General features: G+C 36.4%; 1 protein-coding gene across 4 annotated transcripts in view; it reads left to right on the forward strand.

The window, feature by feature from the left end:
* ZNF148 (zinc finger protein 148) overlaps positions 1-20236 on the forward strand; it is a 153399-nt gene that overhangs the window by 104013 nt on the left and 29150 nt on the right. For all 4 annotated transcript variants that reach the window (XM_017855347.1, XM_017855348.1, XM_017855350.1 and 1 more), the window contains exons 6-7: positions 3031-3154; positions 4477-4560. In XM_017855347.1, coding sequence (XP_017710836.1) covers positions 3031-3154; positions 4477-4560 — 208 coding nt within the window. The remainder of the gene's footprint in view (positions 1-3030; positions 3155-4476; positions 4561-20236) is intronic.

The following is a 20236-nucleotide window of genomic DNA, read 5'->3' on the forward strand; positions in this document are numbered from 1 at the left end:
CACACTTAGCTGGTAGATCACATTCTACATTAAAGGTCTTGAAAAGGTGTGAGCAAGAAAAGAAGGCAAGTCAATACCAGGGAAGAAAATTTTGCCTGCATTAATGTGCTAGTTTTGTTCTGCTAAGGGATTTTATTCTTTGCCTACCCGCTTCTCTCACTACTCAGTTATCTGAAAACTAAAAAATTGAAAAATAAGTTTTGCTTTTAGCAACACATTTAAAAAATAATAAAGTGGTAAGCTAGGAGGAGTATTTGATATGAACAGCAGGCAGCCAGGTCCGTTGACAGGAATAGAGTCTCCACTATGCTCCAGATACCATTTTGGACACTGAGATTATAAGGGGGAATAAAAATCTTTTGGATATATTTAAAACAGGCTACAAATTGAAAGGGCCATTGATGCTCATCTGAGTCAAGATGAGTTTACTCTGTGTCCTTTAAACGAAGATGTTTGTTACTCTGGCTTAAAGAAAGAAAGGAAAATATAAAATGTCCAAGAATTTGGTCTTTCTGTCTTTGAACTTAAAAAAAGCTATATTTTCCTGTGTGTTTATCCACAAGGCAGTGGTAGCTGTTTCATCCACAAAATTCACCTTGAATTAAGGCTTGAATCTACAATGAAAGGCAGCAGTACCAGAAAACAATGACCTAGAATTCCTCAACTCTTCATAAAAGGACTTTGTACAGTCAAGGATTACATCCGTTTCACATTAAGCAACTTGGGCCAGATTTGTTCCTTACAAAGCCTTTCCTTGCAGTTGCTATGCCACAGAAAGCTATTGAAGTGCCATGTTTTTTGGCAGTTGGATTTTCTTATTTGTTATCAACATACATGAAAAAATACCTGCTACTGTCTTGTTTTTAGTTCCATTTTATATAAGTATTTAACATCTTTGTGTTTGTTTTATGTCAAAAATATTTTGAGTCATATTTTAAAAGATTTTGTGTGTTTTCCTTTTGCACAGTCTTAACTTGCTTATTATTATGTGACTTGGAGGGGTTGAAAAAATTTAAAACTGACTGGCCCAGAGATGAAGCGTTCCACTCTCTTTGACTCTCCTCAGGAAGCTGTGACACCCACTTCCATTCTCCTGCCAAATGTTTCCCTTCCATGACTTTGGTGCATAGACTTTGAAGCATTGTTGACCACATTGGCTGTTTGCCCAGAATCCAAATGCCCTGTGTAATTTGCATAATAATTACTGCTGATTTGCATATAGTATAAGCTAAACTGTCTTCTTGAATTTAAAGTAAAAATGTTTTAAAGATTAAAGCCGTTTTCCTTTACCTACTACCCCTTTCTAGGTTTGAGAAGGCGTCACAGTTGTGTGTTTGCAGGCCCTCATCAGTTTCCACAGTTCTTTGTTTCCCAGTTTTCTCTACCTATGTTGGACAGTTCCTTAGCTCCCATTCTGTATGCCCGCACCTAGAGCATTGTTTCCCTCTCACTGGCCATACTCCTGATCAGATCTTCTGGTTTTCTTTGCTGCTTCAACATCATATTCTTTTTTTTTTTTTTTTTGCTTTCCTCAATAATGAAAAAGGAATAATTTTCACTCTTCCACATGTCTGATGAAAGGCAATTTTTTTTTTTTTTTTTTGAGACCGGTTTTGTTCTATTGCCCAGGCTGGAGTGCAGTGGGATGATGATGGCTCACTGCAGCCTTGACCTCCTGGCCCAAATGATCTTCCCATCCTCAGCTTCCCAAGTAGCTAGGAGTACAGGGATGTGCCACCACACCTGGCTAATTTTTGTGGAGACGGGGTTTTGTCATTTTGCCCAGGCTGGTCTTGAACTCCTGGGCTGAAGTGAGCCACCTACCTCAGCCACCCAGAGTGCTGGGATTACAGGCTTGAGCCACCATGCCTGGCCAAAAGGCAGCTTAATGTTGCACATTGAACAAGTTGTTGATAAATTGGAATACATGCAACCTAAGGTGAGTTTTTCTCTGGTGCCATCCAGACCAGACTCACGATACTGTTAATCTCAATAAGCACAGAAATATAAGGTTGCTTTCATTGACTCCTGTCTTCCTTCCTTTTACCCACTTCTATTTAAAAAAAAAATTTTTTTTAAGAAATAATTTTCCTATTCTGTACTTATGTCCCACATGGACCCCATACCCACTTGTAATTTGTTTGACAAATATTCTTAGGAATATGTTTAACAATAATTTAGTAGTTCTAGAATAACCTTTAGGGTCTTCTTAGAAACAGACCCTAAATTCTACATATTATAACTTGAAAACTTAGTGTTCTCCTTTTTTTTTTTTTAAGTGATAGGTAACCACTTACATGGTTCAAAAAAATGTGTTAGGTATACAGTGTAAAACCTCCCTCCCATTTTATCTCTTGTCTGCACAGTTCCCCAGCCATCACAATCAAGGATATATACTTCTATGTATATATATCCTTCTCAAGTAGTTTTTATGCCTATACAAATATATATTCCTGTATGTACCTTTTATGTACAAAAGTTAGCAAAACTATACACTAAACTTTGCAAAACTAGCAAAACACTTCTAAACTTTGCCTTTTTTTAACTTAACAAATCCTGACACCTTTTCATGTAAGTATTAGAAAGCTTTGTCATTTTTACAACCACATAATATTAAATTGTATTCATTTTCCATGATTTATTTAATTAGTCCCATACTGAGTGATATTTAGATCATGTCTAAAGGCTTTTTTCCTGCATATATGAGAATTTGAAATTGAAAATATACCTGTGCTCACCCTAACTGAACACTTAGGAACTCCATCACGCATCAGCATTCCAGAGGAGAAGGCTGTGATGAGATCTTACTTAACCAGCTTCCAAGGTTTTATTAGTGATTTTTGCTCATTCTGAGTCACATTGTACTTTCTTACAGTTAATAACATTATTCTAATAGTCTTTTCAAGATTAGTTAAAAACAAAATATTTCATAATCTCTGGTGACCGTTGTTTGCATTATCTTTTAAAAAATTACTATTTAATTACATTTTAAAACTTATTTCTTTTGTTTTGCCTTTTTTTTTGAACTAGATCCTTACAATAAATGAGGATGGATCACTTGGTTTGAAAACCCCTAAATCTCACGTTTGTGAGCACTGCAATGCTGCCTTTAGAACGAACTATCACTTACAGAGACATGTCTTCATTCATACAGGTATTTCTTGAATTGAAATGGGCTTGTGGCCATTAAAGTTATTATCTTTGTTATTTTCATCTTCGTGTAAACGTCATTCATTCCTAAGACCACAGCTAATCTGGCATTCCAATTCAGAGATTTTGTAGGCCGGAATGTCAGAAGGAAACCAGGAAAAAATGTTGAGTAAGAAAACAATTAGCATGGATGTGTAAAATTAATTAAATAGTCTTAATTGGACACCTGTTTGGCTTAATGTGCTCCATTTAGCTAGAAAAATTAGAGATTAGAGAATGTATTATTAAAAGCCTGTTTGTCAGTGTTCATTTTTTGTGTATGCAAAATATCCAGGCAGAGTTTAAAACATGGATTTGGAAATCAAATATAAATAAATGATAGCTAAGATGATGAAGTTGTAGAGAACAGTATTAAAGATGGCAGACCTTTGGGTAAACAAACTAGACATGTAAGATGAAATGAGGAATAAAAACAGTTATAAGGGAGATTTGATGAATTAGGAAAATAGTATCCCAGAAGCTGGAAGAAGCTAGAATTCCAAGCGGGGTGTGACCAACAGTGCCAGTGCCCTAGGGAGGATAGAGGTTAGAGAACCGAGAAAAAAATCTTTGGAATAAATAGCAAGGAGATCACAAGTAGCATTTCAGAAAGCAGAGTATAAGGGTTAAACCACAAGTGGGCAGTGAAGAATTTGAGACTTAGAGTGGACTATTCTTTTAAGGAGGTGTAGTGAAAGGGAAGGAGAGAAACTACTAAGGTAGAAGTGTTTCAGGACTGAAACAAGGTTTCTCAGCATAGAACAGGCCAGAGAATACTTTCCTTAAAAGGAAAAGCCCCAGCAGAGAGAGAAAGTTTGAAGAGACAAGATCTTTTGAAAAAGGGATGTTTAGAAAGTTCTGAAAGTTCTGAAGAAAATATGTAAAAGGGCATAAATGGATGGTTAACTAGGGAGAAAACAGGATGGGCACACCTTCTTCCAAATAAAAAGAAAGAAAAGATGTTTAAGACACGTGAGAACCTGTAGAGTTCTTTCTTACCCCATGATTTTATTTAATTTTAAATTGTTTTATTTATTTCCTTTTCCCCCCTTGAATAAATAGATCAAATTTAATCTCATTTTTATGTGATTGTGAGAATATGAATTTTTAAATCCTGGGAAAAAAATGGAGAGGAAATAAAATTCTGTTAATAACATCAAAAAATTGTATGGCTATTTTGTAATTTTCCAAAATTTGGGCATCTAAGATTTTTCTTTCCTCAGAAACAGTAACTAAAAACTGTTGTTTTATTCAGTAACTAATTTGTGGATGTGAAATTATTTTAAGGCGAAAAACCATTTCAATGTAGTCAATGTGACATGCGTTTCATACAGAAGTACCTGCTACAGAGACATGAGAAGATTCATACTGGTGAGTGTTAACCACCCTTACTAGGTTCATTAAAATGATTATTTCAGATGGAGGGAAGAATTTTTAATAAGTGGCAGTGACTTGCTGCCATTTCCATTGGTGTAGACTATAAATCACAGGTTATCTTTTTTATCCCTTCAATAAATCAATGTTAACTGTTAAGACTTAACTTTAATGTCCAAGCCTAAGAAATTACTTTGAAATAGAGTTGCATAATAACCTAAAATACATGTTTAAAGTCACAAAAGGAAGGAAGATTTTCTGAAATTGCTATTTCCTTAGGTATTTACTAAGCTTTAAGTTATCATTAATTAGTCTGAGGTAGGAAGCGAATTCCTGACTACTGAAGCAGCAGTACAATTCATTCTCTTTCTTTGCATTTCGTGTATATACCTTACCCTATCAGTAAACATGTAATCTTAAAAAGTTGAGAATTGCCAATTTCTCAGTCGTTATTAATGATTTAGAAATTAAATATTCTAGAAGATCATTATAAAGGAACACATACCTTAAAAACCTAAGTCTCATTTTAGAGAAAATATTTATTTGCATCTATTTTTGCCAGTGGTAAAACCAGCTTTTATAAGTAACTTTGATTTAATAGTCTGTCGGCTTAACCTTTGTTGCATCTAAGCATGTTGAAAAGTGTTTCTTTAGAATTGATTTCCAGTGTTTTGCTTTTTGTGATGGAATGAAAGCAGAGTTGGTAAATTTGTATAACTTTGAATTTTGCATTTGAATAGAATTGAGAATTGTGATAATATGAGAATATTGGAAATATTAAAGTTCTTCATATTTTTCTGTTTTAAAAGTACTCAAGCAAGTACCTGCCCAGTGTTGTTATTTAGATGTGTTCTCATGGAACCTGCAGTGTTTATGAAAGGACAGTTTGTCATATAGAAGCAACGTTTTCTGTCCGATAACTTTTTTTTCAATTTTCTTTGCCCCTAAAAAGAAGCATGAATGTGTCTGATCTGCTTAAATAAAACTTCAGCCAGGCCGGGCGCGGTGGCTCACGCCTGTAATCTCAGCACTTTGGGAGGCAGAGGCGGGTGGATCACCTGAGGTCAGGACTTCGATACCAGCCTGACCAACATGGAAGAAACCCCATCTCTACTAAAAATACAAAATTAGCGGGCGTGGTGGCACGTGCCTGTAATCCCAGCTATTCGGGGGGCTGAGGCAGGAGAATCGCTTGAACCTGGGAGGCAGAGATTGCGGTGAACCGAGATCGCGCCATTGCACTCCAGCCTGGGCAATAAAAGCGAAACTCCGTCTCAAAAAAAAATAAACAAACAGGCCGGGCGCGGTGGCTCAAGCCTGTAATCCCAGCACTTTGGGAGGCCGAGNATAAATAAATAAATAAATAAACAAACAAACAAATAAATAAAACAATAAAACTGTAACTGTGCAACACGTCTGTATGCTTGGATGTACTACTTTTTAACAATCATTTTGCACATTACTCATTTCAGTTTTTTAAGTAAACGTATTCATCTGTGTTAGAAGGGGCTATACTATGCACTATGGGAGAAAAAATTTATAGATTTTGTGTGACTTATAGCTAAATTTAAATTCCTGTATAACAATAAAACCTGATCAGATAAAATGAAAGTGATTATTTTGTGTGTTCTTAATACCTATTAGGGTTTGATATTTTACTCATTCATTCAACAAAATTTATTGAGCATCCAGTGTTTTTCAAGCACCAGAAATAGATAACATAAGGCAGTTTCTTTGCAGTTTACGTTCTTGTGGGAAAATAGACATGGAAAAACACACATATAAACAAGCACAGTGCAGTTAAGTGTTCTAGAATTTTATACAAAATTCTGAAGATACTATTGTGCCCTGAAGAAGAGACACATGTGCTGTCTGTGAAAGTTACTTAGGGAAGGTGTCACAGAAAAGCTACATGAGGCTAAGTAAGAATATATGTGTGTGGGTGGGTGTGTATCTGAAAAAAATATTTTTGAAACAGTACTTACCTTTATTGCACTATGATATTTTGTGTGTGTGTGTGTGTGTATGAATTTTTTTTTTTTTAAAGTGCTGGTCACAATTCTGTAATCAACTACACTAGACCGTGGGGAATCTTGGATTTAAGCATAGTATAATGGGTTGTTAATGTTTATTTAGAATTTACTAAGTACCTGAAAACTTTGTTAAATATCTCATTTTGTCCTCACATTAATTGTGAAAGGCAGGAGTCATTGCTATCCACATTTTATAGATGAGCAGGTAGTAAGAAGTGCACAGAAGTTAAGGAACTTTCCCAAATGTGTATATCTAATAAATGATGGAACCAAGATTTCAGCTCAAGCCTCTGTGATTCCAGAGTACACATGTGAAATCACTGGCTATGCAGAATGGGACTAGAAGCAGAAAGTTATATTTGGGCCTTTTTGAGTTTTTCTTGCTCTGCTACTAAGCCAATTATGGCTTAGCCTTCCTATAGGTATAGTAGCATCTAAGAGCGGTAGAAGCAAAGGCTGGAGTTCTCATATTATAGAGAACATTGTAGAAGAAGATAAGGAGTTGAGAGGAACCAGGGCAAAGCAATCACTAGGGTTCCTTAACAAAGAAAAGTTCTTTTGAAGAGAGAATCAGTTCTGCCCTATTGTTCCCTCCCCACTAGGTGGAAGTGATATAAGGGGATAGTTTTCTCTTCTTTACTTCACATTCTTGATTCTTTTTGTAGATTCTTTTTAAAGGCAGTAAAATGTTTTTTGTTAAACCTATTTGGGAATATATATCTAGAACCACAAATAGATCTCCATCATTTATTATTATGTTCTTACTGTTCTTTCATTTTCTAAATGGCTTTTATTTTTGGAGGAGGGTAGTGCCCTAAAGTTTGCCCACGTGAACGCTTTCTTTCTCTGTAGGCCCTTAGTTTAGAAGAATACATTTAAATAGTTACAGCATTAAAAAAGATTTTCCATATATCTATCCATTTTTTAATTTTCAAGTGAGTAATGAGTCACCTAACTGACCCTCAAAGGTTGGTGAAAACCATCAGCCCTTAAAGGCTCCATTTTCCATACATCCTTCCTTCTCCCTTTAGGTCTCATTATACTGTCTCCTCCTGGTCCCTCAAGCCTCCAAGCCCATTCTCTGGCCTTTTGCAACATGGTTAAAAATCATTACTTGCTTGGTAGCTATGGCCAACCATAAAGAAACCTGTGTCTTACTAAAACCAAGAACATAGTTGATTTGGTTTCAAAAGGTAAAATGTTTAACGTGCCCTAGACAGGCTATTATTTAATTCCATTTCCTAAATTTGGGCTTGGCTATGAAATACCATTTTAGGGGAGAGTACTTTTTCATCCAAAGGCTGATCCCTGAAATTCTGGTTTAAGCTTTATTCCTTTAGATTAAGGCACTGAAAACTCACATTTTAAATACCCTCAGGACTGCTATTTTTGGCAATTATGGGAGATTTACCTTTTTTGTGAATATTATCTTTTTTGTAAATATTACAGATCCTTTATTTAGGTGATGTTTTGGATGTGTGAGAGAAGATGAGGACTTGAGGCTAAGGTTGAAGATAATTCTAATTGATCATTTTGTTTAGGGCTAGAATTACTGATCAAGTGCATATCAAGGTTAAATATTTATCATCATTGGCAGATTTCCTTGTGGATCAAGTACTTTTGTCTGATGTGCCCTTTCCTTGTCTAAGGTGCCTATTTTAAAAATGCGTATATAGAATAAATGTTAGAATGGCACATATCCGTAGTTGTGTCATTTTCTTCTCACCCAATGAACATTTTACTCTAAGAAACTTCCAGTCTTATCACCAAGAGGGATTGAGGAGTAAAAACCTAAGTACCATTGTTAATTTTAGTTTTGTAAATTCCTCTAAATAGTAAGCCACAGAATACCTGTCCTGATGTTCTGTTATACAAATTATGGTTGCTTTTAGTTATGCCAGTTTTCATAATTTATTTTTTATTTCAATTAGTAAAAATATTACGAAGCTATTTCTATAGGGAAGTTTCTATAGGGAAGTTTTTATAAATGATTCTCCTCCTGGCCGGGTGCAGTAGCTCACGCCTGTAATCCCAGCACTTTGGGAGGCCGAGGCAGGCGGATCACAAGGTCAGGAGTTTAAGAACAGCCTGGCCAACATAGTGAAACCCGATGTCTGCTAAAAATACAAAAATTAGCTGGGTGTGGTGGCACAAGCCTTTAGTCCCAGCTGCTCGGGAGGCTGAGGCAGGGGAATCGTTTGAACCTGGGAGGCAGAGGTTGTGGTGAGTTGAGATTATGCCATTGCACTCCAGCCTGGGCGACAGAGCCAGACTTCATCTCAAAAAAAAAAAAAAGAGAGAGAGATTCTACTCCCAAAACAAAAGAAATTTTGAAAAAACTAAATCACTCAGAATTATATATGTTCACTAGGTTTCTTTTCTGTAAGGTTCTTTTTTAAGCCTTTAATTCTTAGATGTATATAGTTCTGTCTTTAAAATACAAAAATACTGGAAAACCTGTCATCTAAGTTGGTGTTCTTCATGCCTAAAAATACAGCAGTCCTCTTTTCCTCTTTACTATGACTTTTATTCACAACTGTATTAAATAGCTGAATAATAATGCACTTTTATTTTTGTAAACCAGTTGGGGTAATGGGATGGGGTTACAGAGAATGTTGATTTACCCTTGACTAACTTAGCTTAACCCTTTATATTTCCCTTAGTATGGTTCAGTTATTGATAAAAATTAGTTTTCCGCTCATGTTTTTCAAGCCCTAATTTATAGTTAATTAGCTTTAACAGAGAAGTCTTAAGAAAGAAAATGTTAAAGACCTACTTAGAGTTTAACTCTTAATTTGTAAGGATGAAGGAAATGAATACTGTTTGTATAACTGAGAATGTTGTGTGCACTACAAGCTCCTGGCATTGTGATTGCTGAAGCCCAGACTGCACTGGCATGGACAGATCTTGCCAAGGAAGTATTAAGCAGAGAAGTATGGATTGCTGGGACTGACATTTTCTGCTTTAACAAAGCTTTTAGAAACCATTTTTTTTTTAAATCTGCAAAGCTGTTAATAATTCCTACTAAAAGATTGGTTATACATAAAACATATAAAAGCTTAACACTATGTATCAAAATATCTCAGTAAAGACAATAAAAGAAATCACGTATATGTGTGTGTATATATGTATATAATTAAAGTATGGTATAATTATATATATAAATTGATAAAACCTGATATGTATAAAATATTAAACCATACTTAAATTTTTTTTTTGTTTAGGAGGATAGGAGAAGTCATCCAGAAGATTGATTCCATTTATTATTATGTCTTACAACAGAAATATGGCAAATCAGAGGCTTTATAATGAAAGTTGCCCAGTTTTCAATTAAGTGTGTATATTTTATGGATGAGTATCCCTACCCCTCAAATCTATATAGAATGTTCTTTGTTAGTTCATAGCAGCTATATTTTAAAAAGATGTTTAGCATTTGTTTTAACAAGTCTTTAACAAATTGAGACTTGGTTGAAGTGGTCTCATTCTTCTATATAGTCATTGAGTGAATGAACATGTGAATCGTGCGACTTACAGTTTAACGAAGCATATGTCAAGTTTCCAACACAGTGGTGCAGACAACCTGAGCTTTACAATTTCATTGAAATAGACCAGACAGGATTCAGAGTGGTGGCTTCATGGAAGAGCACTTTATCCACACAGCAGTCCTGTGAGGAGGGTACTGGTATTCCTGTTTTACAGATGAGGTTCAAAATGATTAAGTCACCTCCCTCAGTGCGTATAACTGGTAAATAACAATCTAGCTCTTCAAAGTTTGTGCCCTTAACCAATATGCTATTGAAAGGGTAGATCAAGCACAAAGGAAATTTCGAAGTGACATCAACTTTTGGTTTTAACTAGGGAGATTTTTATTTTGTTCAGGTCAGGGCAAAGCCAGTCCTGGACCTGGCCTGTAACCTGTATGTATGTAGCCTTCTATGCTTCACTGGAAAGAAGTCTGTGGGTGGAGGGGTAAGACCGGATTTCACAATGGAGTGGGCAGAGGCAAGATGTGCATGTAAATAGCCGTTTACATGAGGAGAGCAGGAAGGACGGGGAGAGTGGAGGTGAGGAGATAAGTCTAGAAAGCTTGATTTTGGAATTGCATTGTCTAGCCTTGATGCTAAGCTAAGGAGTGTCAGATTTATCTTGTAAAGCATTATAAGATACCAAGGCATTTAATTAACTACCATGTGTTAAAAAAAATACTGTTTTGTGAGGAAAGATGGAAATTTGGAAAATATTTTACTGTTAATCATAACTAATATGAAAAAATTGCAGAATATTTAATATTTTATGCAAAATAATCATAATTACAAATGTATTAATCAAATTTAGGTATTTAAATTTTCTAAAACAAATGGAACAACATAGTTAAGCTTTAAGGAATGTAATATTACTTTAGTTTTGGTCATTTTGAGAAAGTAGGCAAAACTTAAATACTTTTTTTGTTTTCAGAGATGAAGTCTCCCTCTCTTGCCTAGGCTGGAGTGCAGTGGCATGATCATAGCTCACTGAGGCCTCTACCTCCTGGGCTCAAGCAATCCTCCCACCTTAGCTTCCTTGAGTTTCTGGGACTACAGGGGTGTACCAGCATGCCTGACTGAAGTTACTTTTGACAGTAGTTTCTTATTTTTCTTATTTGACCATAGTATGGTTTGGTTTCCCCTTTTAAAATATTTTCAAAAACTGTAGAAAATGTACTCTAAAACAAGATAAGTTTCTCTACTCTTTGACTTGTTAACCTGCCTTTCTTTAATGTAGGGCCCCTTGAAAAATTATTTTACATTCTACAGAAGATGAAACATTCGTTCAGTTGGGTCTCGATATAATGCTTTGTTTGACAAATTATTTCACACCATATTCTTTTGGAAAAATAATTACTTCTTTAAACTCAAACTCCTGAAGACCTCAGGATTTTTGAATGTTGGAAGCATACCACCATGCCTGGGTAATCATTTTTAATTTTTTGTATTTTTTGTTTCAGAGATGGGGTCTCCCTATCTATCCCAGGCTGATCTGAAACTCCTGGGCTCAAGCGATCCTCCCATTTTGGCCTCCCAGAGTGCTGGGATTATAGGTGTGAGCCACTGTGCCTAGCTTCAGTGTACATTTTTAATTATTCCAGAAAATATACTCCGGTAATTATACTATTCGCAATTATACTATTCCAGAAAATATACTCTGGCAAGTATACTAGGTAATTAAGTTTACTCTTAATTACCTAGGAGTGAACTGACAAGGTTGTAGGTTAATTATTACAATTTTTTTTAGTTAAAATTTTTACTTTAGATTCAGGGGGTACATATATAAGTTTCTTACAAGGGGATATTGCACGATTCTGAATTTGGGCTTCTATTGATCCTGTCACCCAGTCAGTGAACCTAGTACCCAATAGGAAGTTTTTCAGGCCTTGCCCCTACTCCTCTTCTTCTTCCTTTTGGAGTCCCTAGCGTCTGTTGTTCCCATTTTTATGTCTGTATGTACCCAAGATTTAGCTCCCACTTGTAAGTGGGAATATGTGTTACTTGGTTTTCTATTTTTTACGTTAACTCACTTAGGGTGATGGACTCCAGCTGCATCCATGTTGCTGCAAAAGACATCATTTTGCTCTTTTTATAGCTTTGTAGTGTTCCATGGTGTATATGTACCCCATTTTCTTTATCCAGTCCACTGCTGATAGATACCTATGTTGATTGTGTGTCTTTACTGTTGTGAATAGTAGTGCCATAAACCTATGAGTGCATGTGTCATTTGGTAGAATTTTTTTTTTTTCTTTTGGGTATGTACCCAGTAATGGGATTGCTGGGTCAAATGGTAGTTCTATTTTTACTTCCTTGAGAAATCTCCAGACTGCTTTTCACAGTGGCTGAAATAATTCACATTTCTACCAATAGTGTATAAATGTTCCCTTTTCTGTGTAGCTTCACCAACATATGTTATTTTTTGACATAGTAATAGCCCTTCTTAGGGGTGTGAGATAGTATGTCATTATGGTGTTTTTTTTTTTTTTTAAGATGGTGTTGCTGTGTTACTTAGGCTGGTGTGCAATGGCATGATCTGGGCTCACTGCGGCCTCGACCTCCTGGGTTCAAGTGATCCTCCCACTTCAGGCTTCTGAGTAGCTGGAACTGCAGGTGCACACCACCACTCCCAGCTGATTTTTGCTTTTTGTAGAGACCAGGCTTTAACATGTTGCCCAGGCTGGTCTCAGATTGCTGGGCTCAAGTGATCCACCTGCCTTAGCCTCCCAAAGTACTGAGATTACAGGAATGAGCCACTGTGCCTGGCCTTTTTCATATGTTGACTGCTTGTATGTCTTATTTTGAGAAGTGTCTGTTCTCATGTCCTTTGACCAGTTTTTAATGGGGTTAATTGTTTTTTGCTTGTTGATTTAACTGCCTTACAGGTTCTAGATATTAGTTTCTTGTTGAACGCATAGTTTGAGAATGTTTTCTCCCATTCTGTAGGTTGTCTGTTTACTCTGCTGATTCTTTTGCTATGCAGAAATGCTAGTTTCTTTAGGTGTCACTTGTCAGTTTTTGTTTTTGTTGCAGTTTTTTTTGTAGATACCAGGTCTTGCCATGTTGCCTAGGCTGGTCTTGAACTCCTGGCCTCAAGCAGTCCTCTTACTTTGGCCTCCCAAAGTGCTAGGATTGCAGGTGTGAGCCACTGTGCCCTGCCTGTCAGTTTTCGTTGTTTTTGCAATTGCCGGACTTAGTCATAAATTCTTTGCCCAGGCTTATGTCTGGAAGGGTATTTCCTAGGTTTTCTTCCAGGATTTTTATCGTTTTATGTCTTACATTTAAGTCTTTAATTTGTCTTGCATTAATTTTTGCATATGGTGATAGGTAGGAGTCCAGTTTCATTCTTCTGGATATGGTTAGCTAGTTTCCGCTGCTCCATTTATTAGGAGTCTTTTCCCTACTGATTATTTTTTGCCAACTTTCTTGAATATCAATTGGTTGTAGGTGCAGCTTTGTTTTCTGGGTTCTCTGCTCTGTTCCATTGGTTTGTGTATCTAGTTTTGTACCAGTACCATGCTGTTTTGGTTACTGTAGCCTGTAGTATAGTTTGAAGTCGTGGTTTTGTTCTTTTTGGTTAGGATTGCTTTGGCTGTTGGGGCTGTCGTTTTTTTTTTATTTGTTTGTTTGTTTTTTGTTTTTTGATTCCATATAAATTTTAGAATAGTTTTTTTCTATTTCTGTGAAAAATGACGTTGGTAGTTTGATAGGGATGGTGGTGAATCTGTAGATTGCTTTGGGAAGTATGGACATTCTAATGGCATTGATTCCTTCTAGTTCATTAACATGGAACATTTTTTTCATTTGTTTATGTCATCTATGATTTCCTTCAGCAGTGTTTTGTGGTTCTTCTTATAGAGATCTTTCACCTTGGTTAGATGTATTCCTAGGGTATGGGTGTGTGTGTGTGTGTGTGTCTAGTGTAAATGGGATTATGTTCTTGATTTGTCTCTCAGCTGCATGTTGTTGGTGTATAAAAATGCTGTTGATTTTGTATTCTGAAACTTTACTGAAATTGTTGATCACGTCTAGGAGCCTTTTGGCAGAGTCTTTAGGGTTTTCTAGATACTGAATCATATGGTCAGCAAAGAGAAACGATTTGACTTTCTCTTTTCCTGTTTGGATGCCTTTTATTTCTTTCTCTTGCCTGATTGCTCTGGCTAGGACTTGCAGTACTGTGTTGAAGAGAGTGATGAGAATGGGCGTCCTTGTCTTGTTCCAGTTCTTAGGGGGAGTGTGTCCAGCTTTTGCTTGTTCAGCATAATGTTGATTGTGGTTTGTCATAGATGCCTGTTATTATTGTGAGGTATGTTCCTTTGATGCTTAGTTTTTTGAGGATTTTTATAATGAAGGGATGTTGGATTTTATCAAAAGCTGTTTCTGTGTCTATTGAGCTGATCATGTGATTATGTGATTTTTGTTTTTAATTCTGTTTATTTGGTGAATCACATTCATTGATTTGCATATGGTGAGCCAGCTTTGCATCCCGGGAATAAAGCATACTTGATCAAACTGAATTAACTTTTTGTTGTGCTGCTAGATTCAGTTTGCTAGTATTTTGTTCTGGATTTTTGCATCTATTTCCATCAGGGATGCTAGCCTTTAGTGTTTTTTTTCTCATTGTGTCTTTGCCAGATTTTGGTATCAGGATGATACTGGTTTCGTAGAATGCGTTAGGGAGGAATCCCTTCTCCTTGATTTTTTGGAATAGTTTTTCAGTAGGACTGGAACCAGCTGTCTTTTGTACGTTTGGTAGAATTCAGCTGTGAATCCATCTGGTCCAGGGCTTTCCCCCTGCCCCCTGGTTGGTGTGTTTTTTATTAGTGATTTAATTTTGAAACTCCTTATTGATCTGTTCAAGGTTTGAATTTTTTCCTGATTCAATCTTGGGAGGTTGTGTGTTTATAAGATTTTAACTGTATTCTCTAGATTTTCTAGTTTGTGTGTATAGGGGTGTTCATAATAATCTCCTTGGAGCTTTTGTATTTCTGTGGGATTAGTTGTAATGTCACTTTTGTTGTTTCTGACTGTGCTTATTTGAATTTTTTCCTTTGTTAATCTAGCTAGTGGTCTGTTAGCCTTGTTTATCCTTTCAAAAAGCCAACTTTTTGTTTTGTTGATTCTTTGTATGGTTTTGGGGTCTCAATTTCATTTAGTTCTACTCTGTTTTCTTTTATTCCTTTAGCCTTGGGATTAGTTTGTTCTTGTTTTTCTAATTCCTTTAGGTGTGATGTTACATTGTTAATTTGAAATCTTTCTGTCCTCTTGATGTGGGAGTTTAGTGCTATAAGCTTTCCTCTTAATACTGCTTTTGCTGCATTCTATAGATTTTGGTAGCTTGTGTCTCTTGTCTTCATTTGTTTCAAAGAATATTTTGATTTCTGCCTTAATTTCATTGTTTATCCAAAAGTCATTCAGGAGCAAGTTGTTTAGTTTCTAGTAATTGTGTGGTTTTGAGGATTCTTCTTGGTATTGATACCTATTTTTATTCCACTGTGATCTGAGAATGCGCTTGGTATGACTTCCATTTTTTTGAATTTATTGAGACTTGATTTATGGCCCAGCATGAGGTTGATCTTAGAGTATGTTCTATGTGCAAATGAGAAAAATGTATTTTCTGTGGTTGTTGGGTAGAGTATTCTGTAGAGGTCTATTAGGTCCAGTTGGTCAAGTGAGAAATTAGACACTTGTCCGGAATTTCTGTGTTAGTTTTCTGCCTCAGTAATCTATTTAATGCTGTCAGTGGGATGTTGAAGTCTCCCACTATTATTGTATGGCTGTATACATATTTTCCTAGGTTTAGACATACTTGCTTTATGAATCTAGGTGCTCCAGTTTTGGGTGCATATATATTTAGGATAACAAAGTCTTCTTATTGAATTGAATCCTTTGTCATTATAAAATGACCTTCTTTGTCTTTTTTTACTGTTGGTTTAAAGTCTGTTTTATCTGATACAAGAATAGTGACCCCTACTCTTTCTTGTTTTACATTTGCGTGATTAGTTAAAATTAAAGAGACAAACGCATTCATGAAAAAAAACAAAATGACTGCAGACACAAAAAGAACAACCTATTTGTTGCTGTTTGAAGACCCACAGTATTCTATATGGGCTTATTGTACTTATGTAATGGAGGAACTCTACCTTAAAAATCATATATATTCTTTCCCACTTCATCTCTCTTCACCTTAAAAATCAGTCATATATGGTCTTGCCCACTTCATCAACCTTTGAGTTCTTTACCAATGGATAGAGGGGGAGGACATGGAGTTTCATCCACTGTAACTCTAGAGTCCTGAGAAAGTCCAACTTTATCCCAATAGAAAAATCTTATGTTCTACCTGTTCTTCAGACATTTTGTTTCCTTAAATGATGTTTAGGAGAAATAGACAGTGGACCTATAGGAACCTGAAAGGTATTATTTTAAAATGTTAGGATTCTGTGACAAATCCAAGGGTGTTTGGCTTATGCAGAAGCCTTCAACAAAAATACTAGAGACAGGCCGGGAAACTTTTCAAGTGCTGTTATTAAGAAGATGAGATGCCAGGCAAGGCTGAAGAAGCTCTTGATTATTACAGGATGGGTGGAAGCTGGCTACTAAAAGCAATACTTGATGCTGTGCTTTAATCATCCAGACTTCTGCTAGATTATTTAATAGGAGAATTTGCTCAATGTCTAACATTATCTAGGCCTTTTCTGATATTAAAAAGTAAAATATTACAGCGAAAAAATAAGCAGTAGTAACAGACTGTCTTAGCAGAATAAAAGTATTTTGTTCATTTTCCCCTTGTATTTTACGTGATATTTTGTATTTGAAAGCTGTTCTTGGAATATTGTGTGTAAACTTGAAGTTTACATGAAATCATTACTCTTTTGAACTGAGAGTTAAAGCTACTTACTCTGTAACAGTCTGGATATATTTGCTCAGCAGTGTTTGCATTGTAGATCTAATTAATTAGCTATTAAATTTTTTTCCTCTGAAGGAAACTAACTTCTGAAACTAATCTCAGTCTCTCTTTCCCCTGCCTCATTGAAATGATTGTTTTATAATGAGATTTCTTAGGAATACTACTATCATACTCTAGCAAAGTATATTTTATTAAGTGATGAGGGTCTGAAGAAGACCTTAAGACTGAAAATGGAATGAAATGGACATGAAAGACATTTCAGAGGAAGAATAAATACAGGTGAAATTTAATAGTAATATAAACAGAAGAAATTGGAGTGAAACTGATATAGGAGAATGGCTTTTAAAATTTTTTTGATGGAACTCTGATTCTCAAATGAAATCCTACATGGTATCAACATCAATAGTCAATTAAAAAACAAGGCAGATGATTTCAAGTGGCTTTCCTTGGCTATTGATGAGTTGACAGATGGTACCAATTACTATGATCTGTTTTTACCCACTTCTGACACCAAATGTGTGGATTTTTCCTCATACCAACAAACACTTCTCCAACTCTGGACACCAGCCAGTGTCCTATTACACAGTTTAATTAAATGCTGACACTAACTACTTGGAGTTAGCATCAGATCCTGCAAGTTAAGGGCTCAGTCCCACAAGACTGCCCCCTGTTCAGTAGCCAATCACAAGTTTAGGCCTCTTGTACTTCTGACCAACTGGCTATAAATCACGAGGGGAGGGAGTTTGAATAATTTACTATAACAGTTTACAGAACCCAGGAAAGCACTTTACTTACATTTACCATTTTATTATAAAGGATACAGATGAACAGCCAGATGAAGAGGGTCCACAGGACAAGGTCTGGAAGGGTCCCAGGTACCGGAGCTTCTGTCTTGTGGATTTAGGGTGTGCCACCATCCTGGCACTTGGATGTGTTCACCAACCCAGAAGCTCTCAATACCTCATTACTTAGGGACTTTTATGGAGGTTGGTAATGTAGGCATGATGGATTGATTATTAACTCAGTTTCTAGCCCTTCTTCCATTCCTGGAGGTTGAGGAGAATGGGGCTGAAATTTCTAGGCTTCTACTCAAGGCCTTGTCTTTCTGGTGACCAGCCCCTATCCGGAAGCTATCTAGGGTCCCAGAAAGAGTCGCCTCATTAGAATAAAAGAGGCTCCTATCACCCAGGAAATTCCTAGGGTTTTAGGAGTTCTGTGTCAGGAACAAAAGACACTCCTATCACTCAGGAAATTGAAAGGATTTTAGGAGCTCTGTCAGGAATCAGGGACAAAGACCAAATACTAGAACAAAAGATGCTTTTATCACCCCAATCACTCAGGAAATTACTAGAGTTTTAGGAGCTCTTTGTCTGGACCTGGGGACAAAAATTGAATATATATTTGCTTTTTTCTTTTTTTGAGACGGAGTCTTACTCTTATTTCCCAGGCTGGAGTGCGGTGGCACAATCTCGACTCACTGCAACCTCAGCCTCCCAGGTTCATGTGATTCTCCTGCCCCAGCCTCCTGAGTAGCTGGGATTACAGGTGCATGGTACCACACCTGGCTAATTTTTGTATTTGTAGGAGAGACACGGTTCCACCATGTTGGCCAGGCTGGTCTTGAACTCCTTACCTCAGGTGACCCACCCACCTTGGCCTCCCAAAGTCTTGGGATTACAGGCGTGAGCCACCGTGCCCAGCCTAAATATATATATTTCTTCTTATAGTACAATATTACCCTGTTGTTTATTCAAGAAGTCAATACAAGGTTTGAAGTGACTGAAGAATTCGTCTCTGTGCAAGAACCATATAGGCAAGAATAGTTTCAAAATGGAATTATACACTTTAAATGGATAAATGGAATGGTATGCAACTTAAATGTCAAGGTGTTTTCCAAAAAATGAATATTTTAAAGAACTTGACAAAACATTATTTTAATATAAACTGAAGTGGATCTGCTAAGTTGTGTTACAGCGAATGGTGGGGGAAAAACATACGTGTGGAACAGAATAGTTTAGTTGGACTAATTTACAAAACTTGAGAAGTAATACAAAGCATTTAAAGTTTATGGCCTTTCATGGTAGTATTTGTGACCAGTACTTTGTGAGAAACGTTTGAATACATTATGTGTCATTGAACCAATAGTGTGAATAGTGAACTGCATTTGCTCTGGTGGACTTAACCATTATCAGTGTTCTGTGAATTTCTGTCAGCTATGGGAGCTGAATGTTCTGACTTACTCTACTATATAGCAGTTTAATATCTTAGAAGTGGTAAAGTCTTATTGAGAGCTTTTGAATGTAAAGCCAAAATTAAACATTTTCTGAATTAATAGCACCAGTCTCAATCACTAAAGAATAGCTTTGGAAATTAGCTTTTGCTGAAGACTTGAAAATGTTTCTTGGCCGGGCGCGGTGGCTCAAGAGGGCGGATCACGAGGTCAGGAGATCGAGACTATCCTGGCTAACACGGTGAAACCCCGTCTCTACTAAAAAAAAAATACAAAAAACTAGCCGGGCAAGGTGGCAGGCGCCTGTAGTCCCAGCCACTTGGGAGGCTGAGGCAGGAGAATGGCGTAAACCCGGGAGGCAGAGCTTGCAGTGAGCTGAGGTTCGGCCACTGCACTCCAGCCTGGGCGACAGCGAGACTCCGTCTCAAAATAATAATAATAATTTTTTAAAAAATGTTTCTTAATAAATTCAGTCTGTTATTACAAGGGAAACCAGTGTCTATATGTAAAATTTCTCCCGTGATAAAGTTAACAGCACCTGATATTGAATCACAAAATGCTTCTTTATGTACTTCCTATGATATAAGTTAGAACAAGAAGCAAAGTCTCCATTCTCACACAAATAGGCAATGGATTTATTTTCCAAGCTCAAACTACAATTTCGTCAGATTTTGGACCTTGAGGCAAGTGCAAAGAGAATTTTCATATTTCAGAATCCACTTAATTCTGCAACTCTACCTACTCTTTAATTGGGAGTAATTAATCTCCAGTGTAATACATGATAAAAGGCAAATATCAGGGATCTAATAAAATTTTTTGTAAATGCCTTCCAAGTGGTGAATAATGCTTGATAAAATCATGTTTTCATGGATTGTTATCAGTATGTCTTTGTGACAAGATGGTTTCAAAGATGAGATACATAAAATCTCATTGCAGATCAGCATTAACATACATTTACAATTGACTTTAATGATAGGGAATG

Source organism: Rhinopithecus bieti, unplaced genomic scaffold (genome assembly GCF_001698545.2).
Source record: "Rhinopithecus bieti isolate Rb0 unplaced genomic scaffold, ASM169854v2 scaffold_39586, whole genome shotgun sequence".
Lineage (NCBI taxonomy): Eukaryota > Metazoa > Chordata > Mammalia > Primates > Cercopithecidae > Rhinopithecus > Rhinopithecus bieti.